Source organism: Globicephala melas, chromosome 13 (genome assembly GCF_963455315.2).
Source record: "Globicephala melas chromosome 13, mGloMel1.2, whole genome shotgun sequence".
In the NCBI taxonomy this organism is placed as follows: domain Eukaryota; kingdom Metazoa; phylum Chordata; class Mammalia; order Artiodactyla; family Delphinidae; genus Globicephala; species Globicephala melas.
This window is the reverse complement of record NC_083326.1, coordinates 82,721,368-82,745,989: the sequence shown is the minus strand read 5'-3', so window position 1 is coordinate 82,745,989 and position 24,622 is coordinate 82,721,368. Positions and strand designations below refer to the sequence as shown.

Genomic DNA, 24,622 nt, shown 5'->3' with positions numbered 1-24,622 from the left:
GAGAAATTGAGCTTTATGGTTGTGCAGGTATTTCTGCCACAGGGGAGGTCTGGTTGTGCATAATGCAGACGCACAATGCACACTAAAGAGGCCAAAACAAGCAGAGAAAAAGTTTTAAGTTTTTCTTGTCTTAAAATGCAAAATTTTCTTTTTTTTGGCCATGCCGCGCTGCATGCGGGATCTTAGTTCCCTGACCAGGAATCGAACCTGCGCCCCATGCAGTGGAAGCGCGGAGTCTTAAGCACTGGACTGCCAGGGAAGTCCTATAATGTGAACTTTTATTTCATCAAGACCTTTGTTTCTAATTTGAGCAAAGGTGCCAGTGTGCCTCAGTTGGCGACTTGGATTTTATGTTAAGTGACAATGGTGAGCCAGTAAAAAGTGTGACGCAGGACAAGATGAGATGGGGCTTATGTTTTAAGAATATACTTAGGGAAGGGGACGGAGAATGGCTGTATGGAGACAAGAGTGGAAAGATAAAAACGATCATGGCTAATAAAAATATAATAAATATAACAACAAAAAGTATCCTGGCTAATTATGTATCTGAACTTAAATTCAAATATATTTATATTCCATAAAGCTACTTCTTTGGCATATCAAAAGCTAACCCGTTACCTATCAGAACTGTGCATGTCTGTTAATCTTCCATCAATTTATTTGATAAATTTTCCTAATCTAGAATTATTTTATTTTGAGGGATAATTGACATATAACATTAGTTTCAGGCGTACAACATAATGAGTCAATATTTGTATATACAATGCAATGGTCACCACAATAAATCTAGTTAACATCCAGAGCTTTATTCTGAACAATGAAACCAGTTAAGACTGGGAAACAACTCCTTTTTTAGCGCAGCTTGAGTCCATGAAGCCGGAACGTTCATTTCCATTTGTTACGTTCTAGTGCCACCACTTGACCCTTTCATTCCTTGCACATTTATGCCCAAGAATACCATCACAGGCTCTACTCGTGATCTCAGGCTTATAATTACAGTTTTCTTAAGGTTCAATCACATAGATATTAAAGAAATACAAATGTAAATACTGAGACACTATTTTCACCTATCAAATTAGCAAAAAGTTTAAAAAAGTATGATTGCCAGGACTTCCCTGGTGATGCAGTGGTTAAGAAGGATCCACCTGCCAATGCAGGGGACACGGGTTCGATCCCTGGTCCAGGAAGACCCCACATGCTGCAGAGCAACTAAGCCCATGTGCCACAACTGCTGAAGCCCATGCGCCTAGAGCCTGTGCTCTGCAACAAATCACCACAGTGAGAAGCCCATGCACTGCAACGAAGAGTAGCCCCTGCTCGCTGCAACTAGAGAAAGCCTGCGCGCAGCAACGAAGACCCAACGCAGCCAAAAGTAAATAAATGGAAAAAAAAAAAAAAGAGTATGATCACCCAACGTTGGGGAGGATACAGTAAAGCAGACATTCATGTTTCTGGTAGGAATAGGCTTTTGTGAAGAAGACCTTTTGAAATGCATGCAGTTTTGGCAATTTGCATCCAGTCTTTAAAATGTCCTTCTCAGAGTTCCCTGGCAGTCCAGTGGTTAGGGCTCTGAGCTTCCACTGCAAGGGGCACAGGTTCAATCACAGGTTAAGGAACTAAGAGCCCGCAAGCCACTCGGCATGGTCAAAAAAAAAAAAAATCCTTTATTCCCTTTGATCTGGTGAATCTGTTCCTGGGAATGTATCTTAAGGAAATAACTCCAAATAAGGAAAAAGGTTTGTGGAAAATATTGATGTAAATTTCCAGAAGAGAGCAAGTGGATGACCATCTAAACCTACTGCAAGTAGCAGGTTTACAAACGAGGGGATCAAGGCTTTGAGACGTTATATAACTTGTCCAGGATCACACAGCTAGTAGGTGATAGAGCCAGAGGTCAAACCCAGACTTGTTTTTTATCCAAAACCCATGTTTTTAGTCATATCACGTTGTTTCCTGTACAGAAATAATATTTTTCTCAACAGGCAAAGGCAAACAAATTCTAGCATTATCAAATTCAGTTTATTCACAAGTAGAGCAAAAGACTACACAGGCAGGATAGAGGTGTGAGTGACGTTTCTGTGTGCTGGGTCCCGGCTGCAGGCTCTCAACTCCATGCCGCCCTTGCAGGCCAGCTTCCATCCTGCCCTGTCCTGCCGGGGGCTTACAGCCTGCAGACTGCGTCTCCCAGACCCCTTGCCAGATGGCTTCTGTTCATTCCTGCTATTTCTTGGCACTGGCACGACAACCAGGAGGCTGGAGAAAGCAAAACCCTGCCTCTTTTCCCTTCTGGAGGCGGCAGCACTACAGCCAAGGGTGACCAAGCACTGCGTGGGCAGCAGTGCCAGCGGGAGGAGGCTCAGCCTCCGGAACAGCAGCGCCCGAGCTCCGAGGCAAAGCAGCTTCCTTTTCTCTTTTTTTAATTAATTAATTGTTTATTTAATTTAATTTTTATTTTTGGCCGTGTCGGGTCTTAGTTGCGGCACACAGGATCTTCGTTGAAGCGTGCAGGAACTTTTCGTTGCGGTGCGCTGGCTCTTTGCTGCAGCTCGCGGGCTTCTAATTGTGGCGTTCGGGTTTTCTCTTCTCTAGTTTTGGCACACAGGCTCCAGAGCACATGGGCTCTGTAGTTGTGGCACTCAGGCTCTGTAGTTGCGGCACACAGCCTTAGTTGCCCTGCGGCATGTGGGATCTTAGTCCCCTGACCAGGGATTGAACCTGCGTCCCCTGCATTGGAAGACGGATTCTTTACCACTGGACCACCAGGGAAGTCTCAAAGCAGCTTCTGATGTTAGGCAAACAGCCCCTTCCCTTTAGTTTCTCCAGCGCCCCCTCTTCATCTCCCTTTTGCCTTTCAGTCCTCTTGACAGCTTTGTAACCAATTCCTGACACTCAGTCCTTCTCTGCTTCAACTAGCTAGAGTGGTTTCTGTATTTCTGGCTGGCCACTGACGGATACGCTCTGCAGCAAAGATTATATACATATTTACTAGAATGATGTTAAAAAGACTGACATTCTTATTTATATAGATGGAAGAAACAGGATATAAGTAGTTGCTTTTCTTATGGGGGGAGCAAAAAACTTTCCTTCATATAGAGTGCAAAAAACTAATAGTCTTTACAAGTTATACACGTAACTGGCAAAGAAAATATTTATTAATTTGTGACATGAGTTCTTTATGAGACAGTTATGCTATTATTAAGCATCTTAGTTATTACTTCTCGAGGAACATCTGACAATAGCTACTGTACACAGATTGCGCAATTTAAAAACTGTAATAAATAGGGTCATTTGATAACAGATTCCAAACTTCCTCTTATTCTTCTTGAAAAAAGTTTTGATGATCTACTATGATCCATTAAGAAACACCTAAATGGGAAGAAACACAGAAGCATTTTTATGAGTGTCACTTAGTTTTTTAAATAGAAAATGGTTTGATAAACTATAGAACTTAAGCCCTTAACTATATTGCTAAAAATCTACGTATGAGACTATTTTGCATTTTAGACAGATATGATTGGAGAAAAACAGATACATTTTAAGGGCCACAAATCTGTCTCCTGAATCAATATTCTCCCTTTTTAAAAAAAGTAATCTTATGTCATTGAGCACAACAGACTGGAAGTGGAGAAGGGAAGTTATTAATGGATGTTAACAAAATGCAGGCTTATTTTAATGTGATTGATCTGGACCAAGGGAAGAAAAAAACCGCTAATAACTTAATTACGTCCACTAAAACTACCAAAACATGATCAAAATTAAAATTTTTACCTTATATTTAAGTTCAGAACAGGAATAAATGATTTACGTGCATATTTTATGCACAAAAACATTTGGAAGAACATACACCAAATTGTTAAGAATGATCTTATCTCTGGTTTCTGAGATTTCAAGTTATCAGTTTTCTTCTTATTATTTTTGCTCTTCCAGATTTCTTTTTTTAAAAAAACTATCTATCTATCTAACTATTTATTTATTTGACTGCATTGGGCCTTAGTTGTGGCATGCAGGATCTTTCGTCATGGCGCACAGGCTTCTCTGTAGTTGTGGCACGCGAGCTGCAGAGCGCACAGGCTCCATAGCTGTGGTGTGGCCTTAGTTGCCCCGCGGTATGTGGGATCTTAGTTCCCCAACCAGGGATCCAACTGGCATCCCCTGCATTGGAAGGCGGATTCTCAACCACTGGACCACCAGGGAAGTTCCGTTCTTCCAGATTTCCTTGTTTTTCTATAGTGAATGTATATGTCTTAGCTAATTAAAGAAGAAGTAATAAAAGCAATGGATACTCCAGCACAACATTAATCAATGCCCTTTAAAATTTAGTTTGTCGGGGAGTTCCCTGGTGGTCCAGTGGTTAGGACTCTGCCCTTTCACTGCCGTGGGCCAGGGTTCAATCCCTGGTTGGGGAACTAAGATCCCTCAAGCCGCACGGTGCGGCCAAAAAATTAAATAAATAAACCCGAGAGTGGAACCTAGGCCTCTTGATTCCTGGTCTGGGACTCTCTCATACAAAAAGTGAAATATAAAAATACATGCAGTCACGCATAAAAATCCATTTATCTCCAGAACAGGTTGGCTCAATTTTAAGACCCTAGAAATAAAAGTCGTGTCAGGTTAGAACCCAGTAACTCTGGGCCAGATTTACCTTCAGAGTTTCACAGGGAGTGGCTCCTGGTGGCACAGGTTTCCCACAGTGCTTGTAATATTCAGTTATAAAGATGGAAGCTTCATCTAAACTATGGAATCAACAAGAAGAGGAGCATGAGGAAAATGTGGGAGTGATAAATACGTTTGCCCTGTCCACTGTGGTGATGGCTTCACAGGTGTATACAAATATCAGAATTTATCAAGTGGCATACTTGAAGTATGTGCAGTTGATTATATATATCAATTTTACCTCAAAAAATACTACTTGTTCATAAATGACAACCTGTAATTATGGTTGGATCACAAGTGGTAAACAAGCAGAAAGAAATCCATGGCATGGCACTGAGAAAGTGACACCTCCAGGGATCAGCACAGTTAGACCAAATGTAGGGATGGACCCAGAAACATTTCAATCCTGACTAAGCTTTCCCTTTCTTCTGTGCCAGCCCATTTCTCCCTTCTTTTTACTTTCCAAATTCCCTCCGAACCCTATGCCAAGAAGCTTACTATTTCTAAACTTGTGGGTGCTGGAAAATTAGATAACCAAGCTTAGCAAAAATTATGTTACATATAGCTACTGATTCTTTGGTCAAGTGTCTAAGCAATAAAGTTGTCATGTAGGGTTTTAGAGCAGGACTATTTTGGGAGGTCAGGCAGCTTGATTAATTGTCTGATTCCAAGTTCATGTTCCAAGAGATTGGATTACAAGACAACTAACCTCTTAGTATGTGTTAGTAGCAAGGTATGGGTAACGTAGTGATGCTACAGCTTAATTATTTGGAGCCTTTAATTACAATCAAATAGCTTTACGATTATTTGATATTTTCCTCCAAAATAAAGATAAATTTTAAGGAAATTCTACATTAAGTTGTTTTTTAAAAAATTTTATTAACTTACCTTAACTCATTTGCCAAATAGTTTACTAGTTCAGTGACGTTGTTGGTATTCATCACGTGTGATTTCAACACTGGGAAGTATTTTGTCTTTGCCAAAATCCCAAACTCCTTCTTATCTATGATATTATTCAGGACCAGACTTCTAACCTGTAGAATGACAGGTATCATCACACGCAAAATGTGTTAGATGCCATGTCATCTTATTCAATACCAAAACATTTCTGACAATTAGGAGTTAAATTATCATCGCATCGTGACTAAGCCTCCTCTTTGAGGGTGGGCAGGGGGGACTGCTTTGGTCCATTTCTGTATACAGTGAATAAATAAAAAGTTGTTGTTAAGCACTTTGGGATTTTTTGCAAGGAAAACTGTTCACAATGACAAGTATTGAAGGCTACAGATTTTCCACTGAGTAGAGCACTAAATAAACAAGACAGCCAGGGTCCCTGCATTTTAAAAATTTAATGAGGCTTTAATGAAAGCCAAATAATTGTATATATTAACAAACAGATCGAGATGGTAGGTTTTCAGCTTAATCTTGGTTTGGGGAAAATTTATTACCTTCTAATATCAAGTTTTTCATAACAAAAGGGAGAGGAAATTGCCTCTTACTTGATGTGAAAACCCTGCCAGCTGGCCAGTATTCATATGTTCCTCTAACTGCTGTAAAATGATCTGAGGGTCACAGGAGCCCAGAAAATTCTAGAGAAAAAAAATCAAAACATAATTAATGGAAAAGTATAATTACTACTAATTTCTGTCAAACCTGGAAGGTTTTCATTTTTAAATTTGAAATATCATAAAGCATATCTACTACAGGAAAAAAACCACCTCTATCAACAACAACAAAATTATTTAAATAAGGAAAAAAAGCATTTTACAAATAACTATTCCAACAGCAAAGAGTTGCTTAATAAGCATTTTGTCATTCTAAGTGCCAAAAGGAATCTATTTAAATACTAAAACTCTGAAAAGCATCAATGGATGAGTTTAAGAAGTCAAAAAGGAACAAAGTCAAAGACAGGCACAGATGGCTCTGAAGAAATGCAACGAATAGAGCAAGTGAGAAATAAAAATTATGCTCACTTATATAGATCTCTACGTACTGGCTTCTCTACCCGTGGGGAAATAATTGTAAAACGTTTCCAAATGCTTTGTTCTATTTATTCTATAGTATAAAGGGGATGGGAGTTATTTTTAAAAGTTCTATCCTCAGAATGCTCGTGGTGCCTTTGTTAGACACCCACACACAACCTGACTCTTCTCTCCTTTATCTCCCACATCTAATCACCAAGTAAAGCTGTATCTTTCCCACCTAGCTCATTTTCGTTGCCACCACCCTACTTTGGGTACTTATCCCCTCAGGCTTCCCCTGCCTAGCCACAAGATTGTTGGATAATTCCTATTCAAATGCAATGATTCCCAAGAGTTTCACTTCTCGCCCCCTCTCTCCTCTGATCAGGCCCACGTGGATTATTCCTTCAAAAATACTGCCTGATCATTTCACTTTATTCTGGCAGGAAAATTCACTGTTCCCCACTGATAAAGAATAAGGTGCAAACTCCTCTTCGGGCATCCGTCAGACAAACCTTCATCTGTCTCTCAGTCTTGCCTCCCACCAGACCCCCACACAAACCTTCCACCCCACTCATGCTTTACAGGTTTAGTGAAAAGAAAGTGGAACCTTTTGCAGGGGACATGCAGCATGAGACCTTCCACACCCTTGGCAGCCCCGGAGGAACATTTTGCAAAATACCTTTATTTCCTGGTGTCTTTTTTCCGAGTGGGGCATGAGCATTAGACAGGCTAATGCAAAAGCTGGAAGCTCTAACTGGACATACTGCCTGGCCACTCTGATCAGGTCAAGATCATCTGAAACTGGACATCTTCAAGAGAGCACGGTAATTAGTTAATAACCTGTCATATTCACTAGATTATACTGGGCTTCCTAGTTTTCCACAGTGGTTACCTGTTTACGGTTTCAGTAATTTTAAACATTAAAATGCTGGTGCATAACGTATGCCTAGTAATGAGTAGTTTGAGCCTTTTATGACATCCTTCGTGGAATAAAAGACTTGATCTACAGGAACACAGACTCCTGACTGCAGCTATAATTGTGGCTGAAAGTCTATACATGGCTAAAGACGAATACTTAGAAGACTCAAAATCCATGAGACAACACTGTATGATTTACGGTAGTCACAAAAGGTGCTCTATACTCACATTAAAACTGGGTACAAAGTTTAGGGAATGCAGGTTGAATATAAGTTCACTAGTTGCACTGCATGTGGAAAGTAGACATTGTAAAAATAATAGAGATATTTTATTTTCAAATCAAGTGGTATGCTTAACTTCCCCCCAAAAAGGAATTACTCACAGGAACGTTTATTAGAAAGGAATTTTATAGGCAACAAATCTGATTTTGGGGGGTAGGAAAACAAATATTTTACTTACTCTAGGACAGCGATGAGACTCTCACAACAATCTGACAGCTGACTGGGGCTTAAAGGACAAGAGGCTGAAAATTAAAAGCAACAATAATGTGTCTATATGCATAAGTATAAAAGGCTACTGTCAGTGTGTCGGGGAGAGGGGAGAGAAAGATACCTGAAAGTAGCGGTATCTGAACCACGCGCTGCCAGGCTCTGCTGAAGTAGGGAACCTGCGGAAACAAGTTTATTAAAGAATTCATGTCTGGGATCTTATGAACCTCTCTTTATTTTGCAGTCACAGAACTATATACACTTAGAGCTTATATTCTTGATGTTAAGACCAAAATTATAAGTTGATATCTCCCAGTTCTAGATCATTAAGATTCTAGGAGAATTTTCTTCATAACTGTATATTTCAGGATATTAACATATAATCCTGGCTGATTCATTATTATTAATTTTGCTCTGCAAAATACCTTATTTATTTATATTTGAAAAAACTGAAGTATAGTTGATTTAAAATATTATATGCAAGTGATTCAGTATTTTCACAGATTATACTCCACTAAAAGTTATTATAAGATAATGGCTATAATTCCTTGTGCTATATACTATATCCTTGTTGCTTATCTGTTTCATATGTAGTAGTTTGTACCTCTTCATCCCATATCCCTAATTTGCCACTCCCCGCTTCCCTCTGGTAACCACTTGTTTGTTTTCTCTGAGTCTGTTTCTGTTTCACATACACACTCATTTGTATTATTTGTTTAGATTCCGCATATAAGTGACATCTTACAGTATTTGTCTTTCTCTATCTGATTTACTTCATTAAGCATGTTACTGCAAATGGCAAAATTGTATTCTTTTTTTATGGCTGGGTAGTATTCCATTGTATCTATCTATCTACACCATAGCTTCTTTATCCACTCATCTGTTGATGGGCATTTAGATTGCTTCTGTATCTTTGCTACTGTAAACATATAGTGTTGCTATGAACATTGGGGTCCATGTATCTTTCCACGATTCATTATTGTTGCATTTGGGAAAAAAGTGTCAGAACTCAATTCAGAAAACAAAATTTATACTAAGTCTATGTATGTGCCAGACATTGTGCTAGGACCATAGGAAAGGCGGAAGGAGAGAAAGAATTTCAAAAAATAAATAAGGCAACACATAAATTTCCATCAACAGGAGGAGTGGTTAAATAACTTATGATACACTTTATTCCACATTTTGGAGAACAATTAAGAGTTAAAAATCATGAAATAGGGCTTCCCTGGTGGCGCAGTGGTTGGGAGTCCGCCTGCCGATGCAGGGGACACGGGTTCATGCCCCGGTCCGGGAAGATCCCACATGCCGTGGAGCGGCTGGGCCCGTGAGCCATGGCCGCTGAGCCTACGCATCCGGAGCACAGCAGTGAGAGGCCCGCGTACCAAAAAAAAAAAAAGAAATACCTCAAAAGATTAAACATAGTCATTGTAAGACCCAATAATTCCACTCCTAGGTACACACTCAAAAGAAACAAAAACATATGTTCACTTATACACAAATGTTCACAGAGTAGCATTATTCATAATAATCAAAAAGTGGAACCAACCCAAATATCCATCAACTGATGAATGGATAAATAAAATGTGGTCTATCCATATGATGAAACATTATTCAGCAATAAAAAGGAAAGATATGGGATTTCCTTGGTGGCTCAGTGGTTGAGAATCTGCCTGCCAATTCAGGGGACATGGGTTGGAGCCCTGGTCTGGGAAGATCCCACATGCCGCAGAGCACCTAAGCCTGTGCGCCACAATTACTGAGCCCGTGCTCTAGAGCCCGCGAGCCACAACTACTGAGCCAGTGTGCCACAACTACTAAAGCTTGCGTGCCTAGAGCCCGTACTCCGCAGCAAGAGAAGCCACTGCAATGAGAAGCCCACGCACCACAACAAAGAGTAGCCCCCGCTTGTTGCAACTAGAGAAAGCCCGTGTGAAGCAACAAAGACCCAATGAAGCCAAAAATAAATAAATAAATTAATTTTTTTTAAAAAAAGGTATGATACATGCGATTATGTAGCTGAACCTTGAAAACATTATGGTAAGTGAAAGAAGCACAAAGGCCACATATTGTATGACTCCATTGATATGAAATGCCCAGAAGAGATAAATCCATAGAGACTGTAAGTAGACTAGTGGTTACCAGCGGCTAGAGGGAGGGGGGAAGAAGGAATGAATGATCCGTGATGGATATGGGGTATATTTTCAGGGTGAAGAAAATGTTCTAGAATTAGATAGTGGTGTTGGTAACACACTTTGTGAATATACTAAAAGCCACCTAACTGTACACTTTAAAAGGGTAAATTTTATGTGTGAATTATATCAAAAAAAAAAAGATCTATACGTGCTGATGTGAAACTATCTCCAAGATACATTGTTATGTGGAAAAAAACACTTTGTCTAGAATGTGATTGCATTTATATGTACCAAAATGAATACATACACACACAACACCCACACCCACACATATATGCGCCCACACCCCTGCTTATATATAATAGGAAAGCTCTAGAAGAAAACATAAGAAATTGTCAACAGTAGTCACTTCGGGGGAGATAATTATGAAGGGAAATGGTAAAGAAAGATTTTCATGTTTTACTCAGCATATGTTCTAATTTATTAAACTAAGAATAAATTATATATTTCTATTATATATATATATATGTATATAATGTGTGTGAACAACACATGAAATTTAGAAAAGATGAATAAGACATGGTCTTTGACTTTAAGGGTCCTCAAAGTCCAAGAGGGGCAGTCGAATGTGTGATTTAAATAAATTATACCGTGACCAATGTTATAGTTGAGCCAAAGTGTTTTGAAGGCATAAATGAAGATGTGATTTCTGAGGCCTGAAGAACTGGGAGAAGTGATGTCGTGGATGAGACAATGTCCAAGCTGAGTTTTCTGGGTCCAGGCACCACTTTAATGGAACAGCATCCTGCAGCTTCACTGAGGAGCTGACTACTTAATCCAGTGTATCCAGCACTAGCCAGTGAGTATAAAGATTAAATTCTGTAAAATTTACTTTAGAAAACTACATACCTGCCATAAAGAATAGATGCTAGAAATGGCTGTTAAAACCTTCCTTAGATAAGGAATCTGAAAAAATAAAACACAAAAGTTCTGAAGACCACCCAAACAGAAAATTCCAATGTGAAAATTAAACTTTCACAAGAATATCAGTAAAATTTATCTTCCATGAGGACCACCAGAGAAGGTCACTTACAAATTCACAAACATCAAAAGAGGCCAGGGAAACTTCCATTTGTTTCCAATGAAATTTATGTCAGTTTTGAGTTTGCACTTTCTCTGGCCTAACGCCAAGTTCTTTAAGTTGGGCATGAAGCCAGTGAGAGTGAATGTTTTCAGCATCCATCTGTTCAATAACAAGTATCAGTGCAAAATGTTTAGGAGATGCTGTGCAAAATCTTTAAAATATACTGCAGTCTAGGGCACTGAGTCTTACTTACCATTCTGAAGCCAAGAAGCTTTTGCAAGAGTCCATTCCAAAGCTGCAGGTCATAGATTTTGTATTCTAAACAAAGCTCAGTCACCAACCTTACGGCCTGAAGCAGACAAAAAAAAAATTCATACTGTTTCAAGACACCAGTAAATCAAACCACCTTTGGAAAAGGTAGGGCAGCTAAAGACAAAACATGCTTATAGTCTAAGTGTGTTTATTGCCTAATTTCAGTGAAGGCCCTCATCTCTCTAGGGAAAGAAAAAAAAAATTATTCTTTTTCTTTCTTGCCGTTATGGACTCACAGCATCTCAGACTCCCCTTCCTCCCCGCTTTGTTTCATCTGTCCTAGAACAGTTTGCCTGTTGGCCTTATACACTTCTCGCCCTGGGCTCCAAATGCCTCAGAGACTACATTCCCACCAGTAACTAGAAGGAAGAGAAACAATACTCCCTACACAGGGAAGTCTGTCTAGATGAGGACAGGCAGGACTTGGGGAGGGATTATAAAAGTGTTCCCTCGGGTAGGTGGGATGGCTTCAGGCCTTAGGCTTTCAGGGAGAGAGGTAAGGGGACTTCCAAGTTGCCTTGTCACCTGCCAGGATAGGAAAGTCAGGAAGCCCTCAGAGCAGTAGACCTGTTCAGGAACCAAGAGTTCCTCTGGTTCTGTCTTTCAGAACTCTGAGTGGTGGCAGGCAGCTGAGTGAACACAAGAGCATCTGAGAAGACGGAGGCCCCACTGCCGGATGACTCTGTGTACATACCATGGATTCGTGGCTGTGGTTTTTCCATAGACCTTTAATCATTCCTTCTTTAGGACTGTTGCAAAATAATTCATATGTGATGGGGATATTTAGAGCCTCAAATGATGCCAGAAAAGTTATACATTTCAAATAAGATCTGGAAAACAGAGGCATGTATGGGAATCATCCTCACTGACCATATTTACATTTAAAATAATTTCCCTTGGAAATATCGGACAGTTTGTTGTTAAATGTCTATTTTAAGCTTCTAAATATAGTCATGGAATATTAGAAAGAAATCAATTTGAGGGGCTTCCCTGGTGGCGCAGTGGTTAAGAATCTGCCTGCCGCGGAGCAACAAAGCCTATGTGCCACAACTACTGAGCCTGTGAGCCTGCCACAACTACTGAGCCTGTGAGCCATAACTACTGAAGTCCACGCACCTAGAGCCCATGCTCCACAATAAGAGAAGCCACTGCACACTGCAACGAAGAGTAGCCTTCGCTCGCTGCAACTAGAGAAAGCCCGTGCACAGCAACAAAGACCCAACGCAGCCAAAAATAAATAAATAAAATAAATTTATATATATATAAAAAGAAATCAATCTGAGCAAGATGAAGAAAACACTCAGTTTCTAAATGTCTCAAAGACTCGAGGGAAACAAGATGTTCTTAAAGGCCTGTTTCCCCTTTGTCAGAACGTCAAGGACACCCGAGGCAACAGAACCACGTTGACAAGGCCCCTCTAACGCGCTCTTCTGAACTATGGGGCTTAAAAGTTATGCTTCCAAAGAATCTGTTTTCTATTAATACGATTTTTAAACTTCCACTTACTTCACTTCTTCAATGGGTTTTTTGAAGAGAGATTCTACAGTTTCCTTGTCAGCCAAATAGAGCAGACACTGCAGGGCTCGCGTTCTGTGGGCGAAAGTGAGCTGGTGCACACCTAACGTCTGTAAGACCAAAAGAGGTTTGTAGAGCTGTGCCGCGTGTTGTAGTTGGATAACTGAGTTTCCATCTAGGTAACATGAGCCACATCAGTTTTTAAAACATTAAAGTCTATGTCTGCCCTTAGGGAGTCAGTAGTTCTTAAAGTGTGTTCCATGGACCCCTGCATGGGGGCTGGAGGGTTTCTTACACTCTTTGAGAAGGAAAATAGTTAGAACCATTTTTGTAATAATACTATAATGGTATACCTGCCTTTTACACTGTGTTAATATTTGCACTGATGGTGCAAAAGCACTGGTGGGTGAACGGTAGAACACCCAACTGCTGTGGCAGCCACCACATTCTTCACATTTGCAGTATTGCAAACAAGAGACGTCCACTTAAGAAGGTTCTTGAAGCAATAAGAATTAATTTTATTAAACCTCAACTCCTGAATATAGTACTATGAGTTCACACTTGAATACGTGTTACTATTAATTAATCAAAACATATTCATTAATGTTCTACATGACTGAACAGGAGGTACTCGTAAAGCACACCGCGAGGCCATGGGTTTTTTCAGGGAAAAGCCCTTGTATGACTGAGCTGTGAGCTGAACCAGGCACTTTTCATGGAACACCATTTTTACTTGAAAGAATGACTATCAGATAAACTAATACGCAAGAAGGGATTTTTCCCCCCTTGCGGTCAAAGACATACAATCAGCATCTCAGCCTTTTCCCCATTCTTCCTTCTATCTACACTTTTACTCTCCCTCTGCTCCAACTGCCCCAGAGAACATTTCTATATGTAAAAGCCTGAAGGCCGGAGATCGAGTTGCCTTTAGGGATAAGGGAAAGTTATCCCTAGAGTTTAGTGGGGAGGGGTGTGACAGCTCAGGCAGGGCCTGGAGACCAGGGTGGAGACTTCTCTCAGGCTGGCTCGTTGGGGCCTCTGGTATTAGGGATGCAGCTGGACCAGGGCGTTAAAACAGTGAATGTGGATAACCCATGGGAATTGTCAACAGCTGCACCACTCAGTTTGCCAAGCAGGATGTTTCAGAAGCCAGCACTAAACGGAGCTCGGCAGATACTACAATCCTCATCTGTAGAGTAAGACGTGCTTTGAGTAAGTACAGAAGTGAGCATTATCTTAATCATTTGTAAATGGTAAATATGCAGGAAAAAATGTTAAGCTTAGATGTAAAGATGAGCTTCGACTAAGTTCGTAGAGCTTACAGTTGTAGCTGATGTTGCAAAAATGAACAGCATTCTTGAACTATAATCAACCGGACGAGACAGAAGGAGATACAGGACTCTGAAAAAAAATTGTTAATTACATTTAGACTTTAACTTAGTGAGAGGTTAGCAAAACAAGAGACCTGTTTTACTCTCCATAGAAAAAGTCATTAGACATCCCAAACGCAGCCCTGAAGGGCTATCTCCTTTAAAGGGTGCTTAATTTTTTTCTTGAGTTCCTTCACAGCTAAAGAAGATAATAAAGACAATAAATGTCACGCGTCAGTCCTCTCATCTATGAAACGGCTACTCAACCTCCCAAAACGTATATTCTTTCTAGTTAAGGAATTAATACAAATCATACTAACCATAGCTGCAAAGTACATTGAACGCTACACATGGAAACTTCAGGTTTAGTTCACAGGACCTTGTTAGTGGCACGTTTTAACCTCTGGACTCAGGGCTGACTGGCCCCCTCCAGAGAAGGGCAAGACAATCAGGTGTACTGGAAGGGGAGGGGGGTGGAGATTCCACTGGGAAAAGGCAGGAAGTTATGAAATTGGCATGAAGTACCCTTTGGGATCTCCTTCTTGGGGTTCTCTCTCTCGCTCTCTCTCTCCCTCTCTCTCTCTCTCTGAACTGTTTCCCTCTAAGCCTGTCCAGGTGGCTGGTTCAGTCAGATGCTCCAGGAGCTACCTCTTGCTTAGACAAAGGTGTCCCTGCCCTTAAAGGACTAAGCAAGGACGAAGGGGTGACCAGAGGAAAGAAGGCATGGAGGGGATACTAGGCCAGTTCTCCCCAAACCAGGAAAAATTCTTTTCCAGTGTTTATCTTTCCACATCCTCTCTCACCATCAGATCTCCAGGGCCAATGTAGGGTGTAGGGCTTCATGAGTGAGCTGAGCTACTTGGGTCCAGACCAGAATGGCAAAAAGCTGGGATGCATGCTACCACTCCCTTTCCCATGCCTATGCCAAGCATCATTAATAGATTATCACATTTTCTGATTTGAGCACAGATATAGTCTTCTCAAGAGAGCAAGCCATGACTAGTCAGACTTAGCACACTACGTAACACCAATGTGCCTTTCTAGGTCTCAGTCTTAGGTTAGAAGGGAAAAAGAAATCCTGGTGGCCTATATCTGAACCAGCCTAGCTCCCCAGGGAGAGAGAATACACAGGGGTCTGGGGCAGAGTCCTAGCTACAGAAGAGTTTTCCTTTGCTCAATGTACATTCTCTGCTAGGTGTTCTAGTGGGAACTCACTGAGGGTTCAGAAACTCTGGATCTTGGTTGTTTTTTATCTATTCCACTGGAGATACTTAACACACTCACAGCCATATATCAATGAACTGATTCTTCTCAGAGGTTCTGATCCAAGTTATACCAAGAAAGTCCAATGTCTAACACATTCATTGGTAAGATTCCTACTAGGCAACAGGAATGTAGACAAATGTAAGTACAGGAAGAATACCTTCGTAGTGCTTCATCTTCCTGAAGTTCAAATAATTCTGATGGTGTCTTTGAAAAAGTGAAAGAAAAAAAGTTAAAAATTGAAGAAACTTGGTTGACTGTATAAGCTTATGAAAGTCTATTAGATGAAAAAACCCAATATACAAAATTATATTTAGAGGAGGAGGTGTAGCTCAGTGGTAGAGTGCACGCTGAGCATACATGAGGCCCTGGGTTCAACCCCCAGCACCTCCATGTTTGATGACAGCAAAAAAAAAAAAGATTTATAAAAAAATTTTTATTTACAGACAGGGAATTACAGTGTAATTCATTACTTTATGAGAAGATTCTTGCTTTAAAAAATGGGATTACTCACATTCATTCAGTCAACAAATATGTACCGAGCACTTACCATGCACCAGGCATTTGCCTGAGTGAATAAAACAAATATTCCTGTCCTCCTGGAGCTTACATTCATTGGGTAATTTTTAAAAAGAAAGGACTCCATGAATTTTATGAGTTATCCCTTAATTCAGTATATATTTATGGGGACTTACAAAGAAATGTATTAGGTGCTATATGTATAAACACAGTTCCTGGTCTCAAGGGGCTTTCAGTTTAGTGCTCCAGGTTTATGCATGAGTTAAAACATGTGGGTTTGAGTCAAACACAGATTCTACGTGGCCTGGATATGCTTCTAAGTCCTCTGTTTCCACTGATACACAGTCCTTGCTCTTGGTAAATACTCAAAAAATACTTGTTAAAGTGAACACCAAGGAATATAAAAACCACTAGTTGAAAATCTAATGTCATGTTAGTTATACTATTTGTTTAAAAATGGATTTTTTTCCCCAAGGATACCTGCCTAGGTGGATAGAGGAATTATAGAATCTCCCTCATTAAATTCTGCCTGAAAACTCAGAAGAAACAATTCCGAAGATTCTGTATTTGGATTGCCGAGTCCCATCATGAATTTAGATGTTAATATTATTTCTAAAAAACTGATGCTATGTGTTCTCCTATCTGAAGAGAACACACCCCCTATAGAGTACGCTGCTAAGACTCCATAACCTGAATCTAATCATGAGAAACATCAGTAAACCCAGAACGAGCCATTTTATAAACCAAATGGCCTGCACCCTTCAAAAATGTCCAGGTCCCGCCACAGATAAAACAGATTCAGGTAAGAATCATCAGTAGAGTCTAAATCAAGGCACATGTGTGGTGCAGGGGGGAATCTGAAGAACAGAATATTTCACTGTCTCAAAACATCTCCCCTAATAATTATAAGAGGAAACGTAGTAATTATGTGGTACAGAAATGGACAACAGCATAACCAAATTAGCTAAATTAACATCCCTATTAGGGCAAAGAGACATCGTGTGCCCCCAGATGTCAGACCCTGGGCAAGACACACAATCACTCAGGTAATACTCTATCCAAAATGCGTAACTCCAATCTTACCATGAGGACACAGACAAGCCCAAGTTGAGGGGCAAAATAACGGGCCTAAACTGTTCAAAAATGTCAGTGTCATGAAAGACAGAAAAGTTATGGAGCTGTTCTAGAGTAAAAGAGATTAGAGACATGACAAATAAATGCAACACATAATCCTGGATTAGATTCTGGTCCCAGAGGAGAAAACTGCTGTAAGGAACATTATTGGCACAACTGGTTAAACTGTAACATGGACCATAAATTCAGGTATACATAATACATATATGTATTTTACCAATATTGTATCAAAATTGTATCAATACTAAATTATCTGATTTTGATAATTATACTGTGGTTAAGAGAAAATCCTTGTTCTTAGAACTACAAACTTAATTCTTAAGGGGTAAAGGGGCATGACACATGTAATTTACTCTCAAATGGTTCAGAAAAATGTTATGTGTAAATATATTATAGGGAGAGTGATGAAGCAGATGTGGCAAAATGTTAAAAACTGATAGATCTGGGTGAAGGGTATACAGGGAATTCTTTTATACTATTCTTGCAACTTTTCTGTACCTTTAAAATTATTTCAAAATAAAAAAATAAAATAATCACATGAATCTGAGTCTAAGAATAGGCCACTTCTTTTATACAAGAATTCATCTGAAATTCATCTGAAATTAATTTAATTCATCAATTAAAAGGTAGAATGTATCAACTATACTTCAATAAAAAAAACATTGGCAAGTTAAAAAAAAAAGGTAGAATAGCAGCAAAACAACATTTAAAGGAAAAGAAAACGTAAACAACCCCATTGAAACTCATCAGACAACAGAAGGCATTAAAATGCTCCAATGCTCCTTCTAACATCCTGTGCTCCTAATTAGAAGTCGTATCATTGCAAGACAAATAATTAGCCTTTGAGAAGAAGCCATCAGCTCATACTCAACAACAGACATGCTCAGAACAAGCACTTACTTCACCAGGTTTCGCAGACGGGCACAGCCATTTTTCCAACAACATGTCCCAGACTTTCTCCAAATTAATTTCATTGACTTCAGCTATTTCTTTGGCAGCCGCGTGAATATCTAAGATATTAAAGGCAAAGAAAGAAAACCTCAGGTTTTCAATGCAAGATACCTGGGAATCAAAAGGATAGGTCTCCTTGGACAAAAAGATAAAAAGGGTTTTGCCCTCACCAGGATAATCTTTGCCAGATGAATTCTGAATTCTTTGATTTATGCTGGGATGTTCGTACAGACTGACAATGAGATGTGCTGGTTTCCCGATCATTCTTAAATACTCTGCAGTGTTCAGCTTGTGGGCTATGAGCACAGCTTCCGTGCCTGATCGCCGGTACTGAATATGAAGCTTCTTCAACAGAGCTTCAGCTTTTTCACGTGTTTCATCCTTTTAAAAAAATTCCAAGCAAAAAGAAACTCTTGTTTTCTAAATCGCAAGTGAGCCTAAGAATCCAGCTTTATCAGTCAAGGTCCCTCTCTGCCTTAGTTACACCTTTAAGTGTCTACACCAAGCCTCATCTTCTTTTTCCAGTTTAGGCATCCAACCCTTGAAAACACCTATCACCGGGGCAGGATGAGAAGGGATGCTAGGGGAGCACAATTTAAATTAAAAAGAGGGCTTCCCTGGTGGCGCAGTGGTTCAGAGTTCGCCTGCCTATGCAGGGGACGTGGGTTCGTGCCCCAGTCCGGGAAGATCCCACATGCCACGGAGCGGCTGGGCCCGTGAGCCATGGCCGCTGCCTGCGCTCCTCAACGGGAGAGGCCACAATAGTGAGAGGCCCGCGTACTGCAAAAAAAAAAAAAAAAAAAAAAAAAAAGAAAGCAGAGCCTGTACCCCAATGTTCATAGCTGCACTACTTACAGTAGCCAAGATATGGAAGCAACTTAAGTGTCCATTGACAGATGAATGGAAAAAGAAGATACGGTATATACATATATATAACGGAATATTACTCAGTCATGAGAAAGAATGAAATTTTGCCATTTGCAACAACATGGATAGACCTGTAGGGTATGTATTATGCTTAGTGAAATAAGTCAGACAGAGAAAGACAAACACTGTATGTTACCACTTACATGTGGAATCTAAAAAATAAAACAAACAGATGCATATAACAAAACAGACTCACAGAGAAGAAACTAGTGGTTACCAGTGGGGAGAGGGAAGGCGAGAGGGGCAATATAGGGGTAGGGGAATAAGTACAAACTACTATGTATAAAATAAACAAGCTGCAAGGATATATTTTACAGCACACGGAGTATAGCCAATATTTTATAATAACTATAAATGAAGTATAATCTATAAAAATTTTGAATCACTATGTTGTACACCTGAAACTAATATAATATTGTAAATCAGCTACCCTTTCATTTAAAAAAAAAAAGAGGAGCCTTCAATCTTACAGTTCAGACACACCTGAAATGGGATATTCTGAAGCCACCTGTCAGCTAAATACAGGCAGAATTTCAAACTGGACATCTTGAAGGAACCTAGAGAGACAAAAGATTTATAAGCAAATCGTAGTCCTTTCAAGACAATGTATTTCAGTCAAATTAGCCAGTTTTTTAAAACAATGACAGGAAGCATACTCATAGTAAAAAAACAATTTAAACAGGCCAGAGGATACAAAGTAGGAAGTGCAAGTCCACAGAGGCCTTCAGTTTCTATTCCTATCCCCTAGATCCTTACATTCCTCCAGAAGTTTTCTGTGTATGTTTGTGTATGCACGCACATGTGCTCAAGCACGTTAAAATGGGATAAGACCATACATATAGTACAGTTTGCTGTTCTCACTTAATATATATCTTGGATATATTTCCAAATCAACTACATAGAATTCCATTCTATGAATACACTATTTTTTTAACCAGTTCCTGACAAATGAGCATTTAAAAAAATCAGTTATTTTCTTTTTTTTTCTTTTTTTTTGCGATACGCGGGCCTCTCACTGCTGTGGCCACTCCCGTTGTGGAGCACAGGCTCCGGACGCGCAGGCTCAGCAGCCATGGCTCTCGGGCGCAGCCGCTCTGCGGCATGTGGGATCTTCCCAGACCGGGGCACGAACCCATGTCCCCTGCATCGGCAGGAGGACTCTCAACCACTGTGCCACCAGGGAAGCCCAGTTATTTTCAACTTTTGTTACAACCAAAAACATGGCAATAAGTGCCTGTGTTTGTGTATTTTTTTGATCATGCAACAATGTCTAAGGATTCATTACTGGAAGTATGTATGATTGGATATGAGGAAGTATTAATCTATATTCAAGCTGAGCAATGCCTATGTCTCTTCTCTGCGCCCTGGGCAAGCAGCATGGTGTCTTGCTTGGTTCCTCTTTAATGTACAGCAGTGCCGCAAGTGAGGAGAGGGGGCACATACATTTCTAAGCTATCATACTGTTTCTCCTTAAAGATGAGAAAGGAGTACATTTTTTTACAAGTTCCAAAAACAACACAGCCGACCATTTTAAGCCCAATTAAAGGAAGAATCCATACCTTCTGGGACATCCTGGGCTAGACTGATGGCAATGGCTACAGCCCACTCCGGGTTAACGATAGATAACAAGTAGGATTCGATGGTTTGAGTGATCTTAGTTATCTCCTTGTTAATCAGTGTCGAGGATTTAGCTTGTGTTAACTGCAGGAGCTTAGGCTTCAGTTTTTTTTCAAAAACGTGTTTGGCCGTAGACACGTACAGAGTGTCCAGAGAGAACTTCAAAGACAGGAAAAATTAAGGCTGACTTACGTGCTCACCTTTAAATGCTGAAAACAGCATAAAATCATTCTACACAGGGTCTGAATGAATTACAGAATAAAGATACGACTTTTATGAGTTTTAACCCATTACCTTCATTAACTTAGAAATTAAGAGCAATGTTGGGAAGGATTCTTCACTGAGTTCCGTAGCTAGAAAGGAAACAAAGATAGTATGATTTACCTAAGAAAAGGGTTTTGGCTATTCGGTACAATTCATAAGAAGTTAATGAACATACAGAGAATTTTCCAGAAGCTCTGTGCTGTGCCGAAGAATATTAGGTGAAAAGGCAGTCTAGTTTGGGCAGCTGATGGCAAAGTTATTACGTGCTCCAACATATACTGATATTCTAGGTCCACTGGAGGAGAAATTCTTCTGTATGACTTCAAATGTTTCAGAAGACTCAATGCCTACATTAAATTAAAAAAGTATTTTCCTGTGAGGTTAAACCCATCATTAAGTGTTTTAAAATCATCTAATTCTATACTATCATAGGGTTCCATTCCTGGGACAGTCTCATATTCATAAAGATGATCAAAACCTTTCGTAGTTTTACCTTCAAAACTATTATGCTATTCTTCTAAACCATAACTTTTGTGATCATTAAAGAAATTATACTAGGAGAAACCGGCGGAACCCTGTTGTTGGTGGGATGTTTTATAAACCAGAGTTTGGAAGTTCTCTACTCTCTTCAAATAGTTTTAGATATACCTCAAAAATACTTGATTTCACTTTAAATACATAGGCAGTAGACCTAAAATTAATCCTCTATATTCCCTCTTAAGTTTACATCTTATATTCTGGGGGCTTGTACAACTTTTTTTTTTTTTTTGGCCGTGCCACACGACTTGCATGTGGGCAATCTTAATTCCCTGATCAGGGATTGAGCCCAGGCCCTCGGCAATGAAAGAGACACATCCTAACCACTGGACCGCCAGGGAAGTCCCTGGGGCTTATATAACTTTTTGAATCAACCCATTTTCTTTTAATTTTTAAAATCCAATTTAAAAATATATGTAAGCTCCTATGACCATATTTGTAAAACACTAGGAAGTTACTGAGTACTAAAATAGAATTTAGTCCAGGACCTACCTACTAATATAGAAAGCTAAATTTGACTCTGGGTCTTACATGCTTTGATTTTTTTTTTTTTTTTGCCAGATGACAAATATTTTTGCCTTAATTCTTCTAAATCAGTCTTTTTGTGACTTTGTACTCTTGGCCAGATTTAAATTGCCTCAGTAGAGCAAAAACTGGATTAAGATAAAACATGGAGAGCACAAAAACTCTTTCTACTTCTGTATCCCTTTTAAAGAAAAGGAAATAGAGTAAAAACTACAGTTTAAAGGGAGCTCAGAGGACAGTCCAGAAAGACACTAGATAACAGTAATTTTTTTAAATGGTCCAAATAAAAACATAATTTTAAAATCTATATTTGTTATACCTGATTAATATTAATGTTGGTTATCTTTTCATCAGCTCTTTCTATGACTTTCAGGACGACTTCAATCATTTCATAGTCATAGGGATCCAACTGTATAAAAACAAAAATATGTCAAAACTGGAGAAGACGTTGCCAGGCTCGTTGATGGTTTTATGCAGTTATGTTCATCAGCAGAGATTACAAATATGACAGCTCAGTGCACTACAATATTAAGTTAGATTATTCTTTAAAAAATGAACTAACATTTTCTCATCTCTAAAATTAACTATTAGAATAAACATACATCTTTAGAATGTCTCAAAAGCTGTTTTTTAAGAAACCTGTATGAGGCAATGTCATTTCAATACAGAGAAATGTTCTTAAGGTACTAAAAACCTAGAAAGATAAACATATTAAAATTTTATAAGACTTTAAAAAATTTTATTTATTTATTTATTTTTGGCTGTGTTGGGTCTTCGTTGCTGTGCACGGGCTTTCTCTAGTTGTGGCGAGCAGGGGCTACTCTTCGTTGCGGTGCGGGGGCTTCTCATGGTGGTTTCGCTTGTTGCAGAGCATGGGCTCTAGGCGCGCAGGCTTCAGTAGTTGTGGCACGTGGGCTCAGAAGTTGTGGCTCGTGGGCTCTAGAGCACAGACTCAGTAGTGGTGCACGGGCTTAGCTGCTCTGCGGCATGTAGGATCTTCCCAGACCAGGGCTCGAATCTGTGTCTCCAGCATTGGCAGGCAGATTCTTAACCACTGCGCCACCAGGGAAGTCCGAATAATTTTATAAGGTTTTTAAATTAAAATTCTTTCTTCCATTTATGATGGGAAAATTAGAACAGGAGAAATTTGACCTTTTCTTGGAAATGACATAACTAAAAGTGTGGGCCTCCAAGCAAAACCTTTTCAAAGGATTTCATTCCAGCTATAACCATATATTAAGATACAAGAAATAGCTGGGTGGCATCTATATATGTTTATAAAAAGAAAGAAAATATTCTCTTTGTTCTGTTTCTGCCCACACACCATTACTTTTAAAAAAAAATTTTAAATGCCAACTAAATTCACGTGAATAGTAACATCGAACAAAGTGGGAAGATGATCTCTTTAGTACCTAGAAATTTTGAGCAAGTCTATATAATTTTTGGCTGAATTACAAGCAAAACATAAAACTGAAGTATTATAATTTTAGTCTTATAATTTTATTTCCCCTTCTATCCACCTTCACTCCCCCATCAAACTACCCCTTGACCTAAAAGTTCCAATTCTCAGAAGATCTCCTAAAAAATAATCAAAGAGGGCAAATGTGTGTATGAAGATATTCATTTTAACAACTTATAATAATGAAATTTACAAAAAATTTAAATGTCCTTTCATAAAGGCCTGGTTAAATACAGGATGTTTCATCCACATAGTGGAATAATAAATATGTATCTGTCAAAAATGAGAGAGACGTCTATGCACTGACATGTAACGACAATATGTTAAATGAAAAAAGAGAGTGACGGGATAGTATATTTAGTCTAAGATATTTACCAAATTATTAACATTTTAATCTGTGGGAGTGGGGTTGTAGGGAAATTTCACTTTTTGATTTATACCTTTCTCTCTAGTTTGATCTTTTTCAAAGAATGTGTGCTATTTTTAAAAATCTGGGGAAAAGGGCTATTTTTATTTTGGAGGAAAAAAAGACAGGAAACGTGCTGTATTAAAGTATAATAAAAATACAGAAATCTAAAATTTTTTGAAAATTAATAGTTTACAAAAAATATAGGACTTACATTTTCAATTTGTTACTATAGATATCTGATTAATTAAGGGTAGGAGGGATGCGTGAAATGACCCAATGCATTCATTTCACCATTCATCTACCTTATGCAGTATTCCACTAAGACTGATGACCAAATCTTTTGTGCTTGTCAGTAAAGGAACCATTTCGATGGCTTTGGCCAGGAGTTTGGAACGCTGCTCCTTTGTGGATTCCGTGCTTGTGTCTCCCTGGCTCTGGCTGGCATTAGTGTTGTGGAGGAGTGTTTCAATGAACAGCTGAAGAGCTGCATCTGAGTCCAACTGAAATGTGCTGAAATAAATATTCAATTACACATGAATGTCCCAAAATGCATGCATTTCTACAGTTTCTCACAGAAAACT

General features: G+C 39.3%; 1 protein-coding gene across 7 annotated transcripts in view; it reads right to left on the bottom strand.

The window, feature by feature from the left end:
- Positions 1-785: 785 nt before the first annotated feature.
- The window catches only part of KNTC1 (kinetochore associated 1), a 61,598-nt gene continuing 37,761 nt past the window's right edge, over positions 786-24,622 (bottom strand). For 6 of the 7 annotated variants that reach the window (XM_060310328.1, XM_060310329.1, XM_060310330.1 and 3 more), the window contains 21 exons: positions 24,344-24,551; positions 22,493-22,582; positions 21,287-21,458; positions 21,142-21,200; positions 20,790-21,006; positions 19,714-19,787; positions 18,474-18,684; positions 18,253-18,362; positions 15,860-15,906; positions 14,389-14,467; positions 13,058-13,176; positions 12,246-12,381; positions 11,493-11,588; positions 11,065-11,121; positions 8,148-8,202; positions 7,995-8,058; positions 7,297-7,426; positions 6,153-6,242; positions 5,542-5,687; positions 4,643-4,733; positions 786-3,366 (listed from right to left, as the gene is read on the bottom strand). In XM_060310328.1, the coding sequence (XP_060166311.1) occupies positions 3,346-3,366; positions 4,643-4,733; positions 5,542-5,687; positions 6,153-6,242; positions 7,297-7,426; positions 7,995-8,058; positions 8,148-8,202; positions 11,065-11,121; positions 11,493-11,588; positions 12,246-12,381; positions 13,058-13,176; positions 14,389-14,467; positions 15,860-15,906; positions 18,253-18,362; positions 18,474-18,684; positions 19,714-19,787; positions 20,790-21,006; positions 21,142-21,200; positions 21,287-21,458; positions 22,493-22,582; positions 24,344-24,551 (2,272 nt within the window). In that variant the 3' untranslated portion in view covers positions 786-3,345. Of the gene's footprint in view, positions 3,367-4,642; positions 4,734-5,541; positions 5,688-6,152; positions 6,243-7,296; positions 7,427-7,994; positions 8,059-8,147; positions 8,203-8,238; positions 9,368-11,064; positions 11,122-11,492; positions 11,589-12,245; positions 12,382-13,057; positions 13,177-14,388; positions 14,468-15,859; positions 15,907-18,252; positions 18,363-18,473; positions 18,685-19,713; positions 19,788-20,789; positions 21,007-21,141; positions 21,201-21,286; positions 21,459-22,492; positions 22,583-24,343; positions 24,552-24,622 lie in introns of those variants that run through there. The other variant, XM_060310331.1, reaches the window with a different exon arrangement.